The sequence below is a fragment of the Terrapene carolina genome, unplaced genomic scaffold (assembly GCF_002925995.2).
Source record: "Terrapene carolina triunguis isolate 2854851 unplaced genomic scaffold, T_m_triunguis-2.0 Scaffold171, whole genome shotgun sequence".
NCBI lineage: Eukaryota > Metazoa > Chordata > Testudines > Emydidae > Terrapene > Terrapene triunguis.
Window position 1 is genome coordinate 1,346,875 of NW_020664522.1, and position 11,214 is coordinate 1,358,088.

Below are 11,214 nucleotides of genomic sequence, written 5' to 3' on the forward strand. Positions count from 1 at the left end.
TCCTTATCTGTAAGAAAAAACAGGGAAGGGACTGCAGTGTCCTACTCTGCAGGGCAGCATAACAGCTCATTCTACAAAAATACTACACTAGTGTCCAACAAATTCATGAAGGAATTACTGATTTTATGTCCAAGGCATTAATGTAGCTGAAATCATCAAAATATGTTGACCAAGCAGATGACTTGGGGATTAGTTATGAGTTTGACTGTTGCTGGCCCTCTTACATGTGGAATACAGTAAATACTGAAGCAACTTGTTGGTAGTATAGACAGAGTTGCATTAGCTGCCTTGTTTGTGTTTTATTAATCTCCGTCTGAGAAGACATTTCGTTCATCATACTTCATGGCCTGGAACAATTTATATACTTTGCCTTAGGGCAGGTTTTTGGCTACTGTTGACAGGGTTTTATATAAATTCTGGACTCTGCTATATATTTGTGGGTACACTGACTTTTTAACGGAAACGTTAAGGATTTGGGAGAGTTCTAGCAATGTGTAGACTGAGAAATAGTCATTTTTTCTGGTGAGAATGTAGTCTGGTAGGTTTTCTTTTCTCCCCCCTTCAAGGGTTGCTGGCATCACAAATGCATGAAGTATTTTGGTACAACTTTCCTTATGCTTAGATACTTTTGTAGTCAACTGCCTCTAGAGAAATAAAAACCATTTCCTAGGCATGAGTCCCAATAGGTAAAAAGCCTTTTTTGAAGTATTCTTTAGGGGCAGGGAAGGATAGCTTTTTGTGGTTAAAGCATCAAACTTGAAATTAAGATCCTGACTCCATCCAGGCTCTGAGTGAGACCTGGAGCACATAATTAAATCTCTTGTCTTAATTTCTGTATCTATGTAATGTAAAACCCACACACTCATTTTTTGTATTGTAATGTTGATGTTAAATTCTGTTTAAAGTGGGGTGAGATAGTTTAAAGATGTTATAGAAAGTGTTCAGTTTCTCTAATCTTAATTACACATATTCCTAAATATTCTGCTATTGAGTCTTTATTTTGCACTTCTCTTTTTATAAAAGCGTAGTAGACTTGCCTATACAAGAGCAAGGTATTTATTTTCTTCCTGCTGCCTCTCATAGAAACAATAAATGTAGTGATATCTCAGACTGATGTCGGTATTCAGTGGTGCCTAGTTATCTAGATGAACTTTCAAAGGAAGTGCAAAATCTCTTGTGACTCAATTATTCAGGTCTTAAAGGTCAGCATTTTACTCTTCCCCTTTGTAAAAGATAAATGGCGCGCCAGCAGCTTTTTGTCAGTAGTCACTGAAATTTACATGAATACTAGCTCTTTGTTTTAACACTTTTTCCACAATTCTGGTCATATGGAAACAAGTTGGATTGCTGAAAACAGGACCACGTAACTAAAGACCAAAAGCCTTCTTCTCTACAGGAGGGTTTCTTACTAGGGAAATTTCAACACAATTCAGACTTCAATACATAAGCCCTTAAAATAGTCTCATTTGTTAGTTGCCATATTTTAAAATTATTGTAATCCCAGTTACTTAAATCATTTTCCTCTCACACCATCCTGTCTTTATTTTGTTCTTGCACTACAAAAATCCCAAGCCTTTTCTTAAAGGTAACGATTAGGTAGGGTTGCCAACTTTCTACTCTCACAAAACCGAATATCCTTGCCCCGCCCCTTCGCTGAGGCCCCACCCCAGTTCCATCCCCCCTCCCTCTGTTACTCACTCTCACCACCCTCATTCACTCATTTTCACCGGGGTGAGGGCTACACCTGGGGGTGTGGGGCTGGGAATGAGGGATTTGGGGTCCTCTGGGCTGGGACAGAGTTGTTCAGAGGGCAGTAGGGGGATCAGGGCTGGTGCAGGGGGTTGGGGCGTGGGATGGGTCAGGGGCTCAGGCTCTGGGTGGTGCTTACCTCAAGCAGCTCCTGGAAGCAGTGGCATGTCCCCCTTCCAGCTCCTATGCGAAGGCGTGGCCAGGCAGCTGTGCGCGCCGCCCCGTTCACAGGCGCTGCCCCCGCATCTCCCATTGGCCGTGGTTCCCCACCAGTGGGAGCTGCGTATCTGGCGCTTGGGGCAGGGGCAGCGTGCGGAGCCCCCTGGCTGCCCCTTCGCGGTGGGGGGTGGGGGCATGCCGCTGCTTCTGGGAGCCACACAAAGCCAATGTAGGCCGGAAGCCTGTCTTAGTCCCGCCGCGCCACTGACTGGACTTCTAATGGCCTGGTCAGCAGTGCTGCTTCCTGGAAATCTGAAGCTAACTGTCCTCCTGCATTGTTGTGCTGTTTAATGGAAGCATTCCCTCCCAACGTTTGCCTGGACTTCACCAGGATTTTGGTGCATAAATGGGGCTAGGTGTAGCTTCTTCGTAAAGCACTCTGTATCTTACAGAATGAAAAGCCACATAATAACTCACAGCTGCTACTGTCAAAATGGCAAACAGAACCTTCAATGGGATAAGTCACATTACCTAGTTGTTGCTACACTTTGCTTTATATACTTGTGTTTTGTTTACCCTTTGTTGGTACAGAGTAGGAAAGCACCAGTGCACATACTACTCATTCTGTGCTTTCATTATTCTAATGTAATAGACAAGGCCATCCCTAGACATTGTGGTGCCCTACGCAGCCCCCCCACAGGTTGGGGGGCTGGGCTCAGGCCTCCGGTGGGGGGCTGTGCTCAAGGTCTGTGGGGGGCAGGAGCAGGCTTGGTGGGCAGGGGGGAAACGCTCCGCCGGCTCGTGCTGGGAGGCGGGACATGTTGGGGCTGGGTTGCCCCACTTCCTGCTGCCCGGTGATTGCAGGGCGGGCCCGACCCCGCACTCATGGGGCAGCGGGAAGTGGGGCGACCTGGCCCCAGCCTGTTCCGCTCTGCTCCCCTGGCTCCCAGCCTTGCCCAAATTGCCCCATATTTCCTGGTGCCCTAGGCAGCTGCGTAGTTTGCATATGGGTAAGGACGGCCCTGGTAACAGATGTATTGATGGCAGAACTGAATTTTCCTTTAGTCTTAATCACTTTCAGGTATTTGCAGAACCTGTAGTAAAGTTCCACAACTTTTTTAGTTCCTCTGAACCTTGCATTTAAATAAAAGGTAAAAAGCTGGTTTGAATTGTATTGGCCCTTGGGATTCTACTAACCTCAAAGGCAGGAGTATCATTGGAAACCTCCTCCTGGCCCTAGCTCCCTCACCTGCACAACCAGTTACCCTGGGTATCTCCCGTCTGTCCGTTGTCTGGATACATTCTTTTGCATTACTAGTTATTGCCTTCCTTGCTGCAGAGGGAGTTTTTGATGCTCCATGTGGTCAGCATTAAATTTGTGGCACTCTTGAAAACTAGTGAATTGTGCAATAAACTGTGCAGCAATGTGACTACAAAGAAAGCATGGGCCCTGGGTCAGGGCGTTCTAGCTAAATGCACATGAGTGAGGGCAGGAGTAGTGTTGGCTACTGCTGCTTCCTGGAAATCTGAAGCTGAAGACCCAAGCAGCCTTCTAAATGTGAATTTACGATACAAATTGTTGGCCCACGTCTCCAGTGAAAGGAGCTGAAATGGTCTTTGTCATTTCTTCCATTTGCTTTCCTTCACATGCAAGCATTACCTCAGTCATGCCTTGGTTAAGTCTCAGCCAGTTGATCATAGGAAGTAACTAAAGTTGAAGTGAACACAATACTATAACTCCATGTACTTGTTTGATATTGTTGAAAGACCGAACCCAAAAGCTAGTGTACTGATTGCTGTGTACAGTTATGTGTTTGTGAAACTTAAATTATTTTGTTTGGGGTAGGCAAATGTATCATCACCTAAATGTCAAAACACAGCCACTTTCCCTGAACGTCTCTGTGTATTTTTTTTCTCCTCTAAGGAGAAAATATTTGACTTATAGCTTGTTTAAAAAAAAAAAAGTATTACAAAATGAAATCTAAATACTCCTTTGACAGCTGGTAGAGCAGTTTCCTATTGCTAGGGTGTAAATGCAAGTCCTCCCACAGCTATGCCTTGCTGCTTTTGTAGGCAAGTAGTATATTGGCTCATCATCAACATGCTCCTTTTTAAAGTTCTTTATTCCTGTTCTCATTAAGCAAGCAGGCTGCTGCAGAGCAGAAAAATGCTGTGTAAGCTCCAATGATAGTAAAGCAAACTCATGAACTTGTAGTGTCATTAGACTGTAAGGAACTTCAAATCTTTTTTTTTTTTTTTTTTTTATTTATTTATTTAGTTATTTATGCTATAAATGTTCAGGGCCACCCGGGGGAGGGGGGAGTGGGGCAATTTGCCCCCGGCCCCAGAGGGGGCCCCACGAGAATATAGTATTCTATAGTATTGCAACTTTTTTTTTTTATGGAAGGGGCCCCCGAAATTGCTTTGCCCCGGGCCCCCTGAATCCTCTGGGTGGCCCTGTAAATGTTTGATCAAAAGAACAATGATATGGAAGTATGCAAGTTAAAGATAGGGCACACAAGCCTACTGATCATTAATGGCCACTTAATAACAAGAATTTAAGTTTAAATGGTTTATTTTTTTTAAGGACTTCAGGAGTAATGGTAGAAGGTTTTAAGACCACAATTGCTCGGTAACTGAATTGCTCAGGGAGAGTTCAGAGGGCAAAATCAAACTATTGATTAGATTTTAAAAATGAGTTAAAAGTTGTTTGTTATATATATATCCGGGAGTTCACGCTCCAATTTGTTTTTTACAATTTCATTTTTCTATTTCTTACATGTCTGATCTCATTTCCCGCCCCCCTTTTTGTAAAAGAGCAGCACACACATGAAAACTATATGCAAATAAATTATAGGTAAACCTTTCGAAAGCACTGACTTCTTATTTTGAAAATTATGCCATGCATGATTTTTCTTCTAAGTCAGGGTCGGCAACCTTTCAGAAGTGGTGTGCCGAGTCTTTATTTATTCACTCTAATTTAAGGTTTCGCATGCCAGGAATACATTTTAAATTTTTAGAAGGTCTCTTTCTATAAGTCTATAATATATAACTAAACTATTGTTGTATGTAAAGTAAATAAGGTTTTTAAAATGTTTAAGAAGCTTCATTTAAAATTAAATTAAAATACAGAGCCTCCGGACTGGTGGCCAGGACCTGGGCAGTGTGAGTGCCACTGAAGATCAGCTCGCGTGCCGCCTTTGGCACCCGTGCCATAGGTTGCCTACCCCTGGTCTAAGTAATAGGTTAAAAATCAGACCTTTTTTTTTTTTTTTTTTAACTTTTGGCTATTTGTCAAATACTCTGAAACTTTGTTCTCTGGACACTTTAATGTGGGAGAGCAGAGTGATAAACCTTTTTAATTTTTTTAATTAAAAAAAGGCTTTCCATTCCCCAGAAGATGTTAATGTACTACACTTGGTGTTCACTTTGTAGTCTATTATTGCTGTGGGGGGAAAAAAGATTCTACCAATGTCCCCACTTTTAGTGAGTGAATGGTGAGTTGAAAAAGCTGTGCTGAAAGAATTTATAGTCAAATTAGGAGCTGTTTGAAATGCTGAACCTTGATGTAAATTGTCTTGATTTCAGGCAAAAGCAAAGAAGCAGAGATAAAGAGGATAAACAAAGAACTGGCAAACATTCGGTCAAAATTTAAAGGTAAGTGTATTTTAAGAACCTTCAAATCTTTACCTTGACTTTTATCCTGTACTTTAGTCTCTCATCTCATCATGTGATAGTTTTCTTTCTTTATTGTCTTTCATTTTTCTTTGTTCTGGTCTCAAGTGAGCAAAATGCTAGTGTTATCTATCAAATATAATACTGAAAACTGAGCAGTTGTCCATTCTAAATGATCTGTCAACCTGTGAAACTCCATGCCAGAGGATGTTATGAAAGCCAAGACTATAACAGGGTTCAAAAAAGAGCTAGATAAATTCATGGAGGATAGGTCCATCAATGACTTTTTAATGGGGCTTCTAAAATTAGATTCAACATAAGCAGTTTTAAATTTTAATATAGTAATACAATGTGAGCATTACTAAGTATTCTTATAAAGTGAAGGCTAGAGAACACTTAGCTTCCATGCTGTGTAGTGTTAAAACTATACTTCAAGTGTATATTTAATACATCATATATACCTATAGTTGTAATCTCATCCAAGATTCCTAAATGTTCTGAATTTAAGTGTGTGGTTTGTGCAGTTACTAGTGGCCACTGCAATTTCCTAATGAAGTGTTTCACCAGCGGTGTCTTCACTCAATAAATGTTTATATTGACTTGTTATACTGAGTGAGGGCTGCATATATTTCAATAGTAATGTGTAATAGGGTGAAAGCTGTCTGCATCTTCAAATTTACTATATGGTAAACCTGTTAAGATTTTTCTCAAAAGCTCCCCAAAAGTCTTCTATTCTCTGTCACAAATAGTGCTATTTCTAATCAGAGTAATCACTTGTTCACTTAGACTTTGTCTTAAAAACACCACCCCTCGAACGACAAAAGTTTTGCTGACGAAAAGCATCAGCGTGCGCCCAGCATAGCATTTTCATATGCCACAGGCCTCAGTGAATAGCCAGGAGATCCTGGTGTGTACATTTTACTGATCTGCCTGCAGTATATTTCAAACTTAGTAGATACAGCACTTCTGGGCTCTGCTCTCTTGATAACCTTGCAATAGTCCAAAGTTTTGGTGTATTTAAAACTGCAAACGCAGCGGACTTCAAATTTGTTTAGCTGGGCTGTTTATTTTATCAGGCAAAGTCTCTAGACATGAAGCATCTTGTTAGTAAAGTATGTTGGGGAGCAAAGAGACTAGTTCACATGCTAATTAACAGACTTCTTTTGCAGAAACAAGTGTCTAGGGAAAGTGATACAGGTGGCTTCTAGAGGAGAAACAAATTAAGATTAACAACTGCAAGTGATGATAGACACCACACAAATGTTTTTTCTTCATAAACATTGTACCGATTCAACATGATACTGTTATCAGAGATGTCTTCAAACTGATCAGAATGTTTACTGCCTTTAACTGAAAGTTTTAATCAACAGGCAAAGTTTTCACAGTTTACAGCAGTTGCTGTAATTTAAATATCTTCTGAATTGGGTATTTTGCAGCCTAAGTGCAGTATTTGGTGAAATGGAGCAGAAACGTGCACTGCAGTGACAGTACATCAGTGAAATAATTTTCTTCAATGAGAAGTGACAATCACAAGAGCATCAAACCTTTTTATCTAATACTAATATGTTCTGTACATGCCCAGACCTAGAGGTAAACGATATCGGTATAATAGGATCGCTTCAGTCTCCAAAGTCTTGTCTACAATTATTGATAATGGTGATATTTCTGTAGACTTGGCTAAACAGTCTTATACTTTGTCAAGACCATTTGCTTTGACCCTTATCTGCAGTAATACTACCATTGTCAGCTATGGCACTGGTTATGGTGGTGTTGATGCAGGTACAGAATGTGGTCTATAGGCAAGGCTCTGAGTGTTTATGATTGTATTGCTCCCCCTCATAAATCCTTGGTATTGTCCTAATAGCCACTTTACAAACTGACTTGCAGCAGGTTCTGTGCAGATAATGGCAGGGGGTGGGGGGGATTAGAAGTATGTTCTGAACTTCGTATAATTACTAGGTTATAATGATCCAGATAGCATGGTTGGATGCTTGGCTTACTCAGTTCATTGACAATCTGTTTAGTGTTGGCATAAATCCTGTTTGATGTGAGGTTTTGCACAGCCCACCATATTGCTGATGTAATCTCATACTGTTCTCTCTAGTTGTATATTAATGTGACTTTTCTAAAAATGGCACATCTTCTCAGCTCTTCACTCCAGCTTCTGCAGGGGATCAGACATAACCATGCCGTATGGTGTTGGCTAATTTTTGTGACTAATACCGAAATATGTAACACAATGCTAATCAACAGTCAAATTTTCCCTAACAAGCTATTTTCAAATATTAAAGTTTGACTCTACTTAATTATCGTTAAGTTGAGAATGCTGTGCCTCTTAAATTTTTAACTATTCTAACATTTTAAAACACAAACTAGAACTCAAATCATGGTTCTAAAATCCACTCAACACCTATTCTGATCATGTATCCCTACTAACCTTTTACCTATGAGCTAGACATACTTTTACATGCTTACCCTATCTAGATTTCCAGTATGGGCCACAGACTGCAACCATCTCTACTCTGTTCAGTATACTGCCAGCTGAACAGCCCACCTGCTATTTATGGGCTCTAATCTCATGTCAGGCATGATAACCTCTTTCAGATTATCCATCCTTCATTCCAAACACATCTTCCTTTATCTGTCATCCCATGTGAGGCATAGAGTTCAGGAACCTGATATCTCCTTATGTGGCTGGAAAACTAGCTGTAGTCAGTGTGCGTGGCCCTTCATTCTCCATATAGTTCAAAGATCTATTTTTAGCATGTTTACAATGGTACTATTCGGATCCTGGAATACCCCGTACATTGAAAGAAGGGAGACTTGACTTCTGCTTTAGGGACAGAGGCTCACTTAAGTATCTCCATTGTCTAAGAAATAAGAAATGTCCTCAGTTTCTTTTAGAGCTAGTTAAGAGTTTTTATTAAAATGTTAGTCAGACTTTCTGGCCACATCTACTTTATTAAATATGTACAAGAAGAATCTTTAACTTTAATGGATTGCACATGTGACTTCAGGTGCAAGTATCTCTAAACTCCCTTGAAATCTATAACTTGATGAATGCCATTCTCTGGAATTTTTTTTTTTTTTCAGGTGCACAGCACTAGTGCACTATCAAGGAAGCAAACAAAACACAGCTTGGACTGCAGCTCCACTAAAATAACAGGAAGGGTGGGGAAATCAGTGTTTTGGGAAGAGGACTAAATCAATAGGTGAAATTTACTAAGATATTACAAATTATCTTAATATTCTTTGTCACAGAGCCACATAAATGCAAGTCTTCAGAAATAAGCCAATTACCCACACAGCTCAAGTTAATTTGACTGATTTTTTTTTTTTTTCCCTCCAAGAGTGGCATTCAAAAGCCTACATTGTTACTCCTGCAAGCTTGTTTTAATCACAAGAATGAGAATTTAAAAGTTGCTGTTTTGATATTTGAAGTTGGGTCCCAACCCACACTTCTCTCTGTAACTTGCTTTTTTTTAGCAAATGAAAAACTTAAAGAGCATATGTAGATAGATAGCATATGGGATAACTGTACGCATTGCAGGATACCAGATTACACTTTGTTAGTACGGCTGCTTTCTGCTAGTGGTATTTCACTGAGTCATTAGCATTGAAGGTCATTACATAAACATTTACAATTCCAAAATGTTAATGTGTTGAATTCCTTATTTTAAAAACTCTTTCCCTCGTAAAGCTGACTGTTCCTCAGTTGAGGATTTTTTGGGGCTGAGACTCTCTCTCCTTTCCCCAATATCAGCTTTTTAAAAATCTGCCATGTTTCTGTGCAGATTGAGAAAATATTAATTACAGTGACTTTCCAGGAAAGCGTGAGCATTGTGGCTTGTGTGTGTGATTTTTTTTTTTTTTAAAGCTATTTGTAGACAAGTTGTAGTTCTACAGCTGCTTGTATGGAGCCAAATTTAAATTTAAATTAATGGAGATATCCTATCTTCTAGAACTGGAAGGGACCTTGAAAGGTCATCGAGTCCAGCCCCCTGCCTTCACTAGCAGGACCAAGTACTGATTTTTCCCCAGATCCCTAAGTGGCCCCCTCAAGGATTGAACTCACAACCCTGGGTTTAGCAGGCCAATGCTCAAACCACTGTTTGAGTAGCAGCCGTGTTAGTCTGTATCTGCAAAAAGAACAGGAGTACTTGTGGCACCTTAGAGACTAACAAATTTATTTGAGCATAAGCTTTCGTGGGCTACAGCCCAGTTCTTCAGATGAATAAAATGGAACATATATTGAGGAGATATATATATACACATACAGAGAGCATGAAAAAGTGGGAGTTGTCTTACCAACTCTGAGAGGCCAATTAAGTAAGAGAAAAAACTTTTGAAGTGATAATCAAGATTGCCCAGTACAGACAGTTTGATAAGAAGAGTGAGAATACTTACATGGGGAGATAGATTCAATGTTTGTAATGGCTCACCCATTCCCAGTCTCTATTCAAGCCTAAGTTGATTGTATCTAGTTTGCATATCAATTCGAGTTCAGCAGTTTCTCGTTGGAGTCTGTTTTTGAAGCTTTTCTGTTGCAAAATTGCCACCCTCAGGTCTGTTATTGGGTGACCAGACAGGTTAAAGTGTTCTCCCACTGGTTTTTGAATGTTATGATTCCTGATGTCAGATTTGTGTCCATTTATTCTTTTGCGTAGAGACTGTCCGGTTTGGCCAATGTACATGGCAGAGGGGCATTGCTGGCATATGATGGTATATATCACATTGGTAGATGTGCAGGTGAATGAGCCCCTGATGGCATGGCTGATGTGATTAGGTCCTATGATGATGTCACTTGAATAGCTATGTGGACAGAGTCGGCATCGGGCTTTGTTGCAAGGATAGGTTCCTGGGTCAGTGTGTTTGTTCAGTGGTGTGTCGTTGCATTACAAACATTAAAGACTTACAAAGTTAAGTCTTCCTTTTGTTGCTATTATAGGTTTTTCATGTTGGCATTTCCCGAACATTGAACAGAAATGGCTTTCTAAAATTAACTTGAGTTGTGCAGTCTGCACTGAAATTGCCTTCAGCTAGCCCTGATCCATATTATTTATATGTTGTAATCTCCCCTCCTCAGGGACATTTTCTGCTGGTTAACAAAAGTGTCTTTTATTCTGAAAGCAGAGCTTGTTAATTGATGGAGGGGAACATAGATAAGTGAATGTTGTTGTGGAACAGGGCTTAAAATTCTTAAAATCTTTGTATCACTGTGGCACTTTTACTTGGTCATTAGATCTGCTTGTACACCCAATATTAAGGAGCAATTTGACTCTGTTCCCATTAGCAGTAACCTGTGGTCTCCCCAAGCCAAGATTGGTGGTACATCTTCCAGTAAAATAAACTTCTTCACAGCCCTAAATTGTGTGATTGCTTTATTTCATTATCTCTTTTTTACTATGTTTTTAGCATCACCTGCTGCCTGTTGTATCCATCTTCTTTACAGCTCTTTATTTCACAGGTCAATAAACTATATTTCCTTTTTGTATATTCTCCTCTCTTGGTTGTGCCTCTGCCCTCCGTTGACAGCTTTCCATATCTGGAGGGGAAAAAAATCCTGTTAACATCTATTTCATCACCTGCCTTGGGTGTGGGTTTTTTTTTTTTTTTTTTTTTTTTTTTTTA

General features: G+C 40.2%; 1 protein-coding gene across 6 annotated transcripts in view; it reads left to right on the forward strand.

The window, feature by feature from the left end:
- Window positions 1-11,214, forward strand: part of AP2A2 (adaptor related protein complex 2 subunit alpha 2) — a 98,745-nt gene that overhangs the window by 22,402 nt on the left and 65,129 nt on the right. For all 6 annotated transcript variants that reach the window (XM_024216329.2, XM_024216346.2, XM_024216354.2 and 3 more), the window contains exon 2: window positions 5,497-5,565. In XM_024216329.2, coding sequence (XP_024072097.2) covers window positions 5,497-5,565 — 69 coding nt within the window. The remainder of the gene's footprint in view (window positions 1-5,496; window positions 5,566-11,214) is intronic.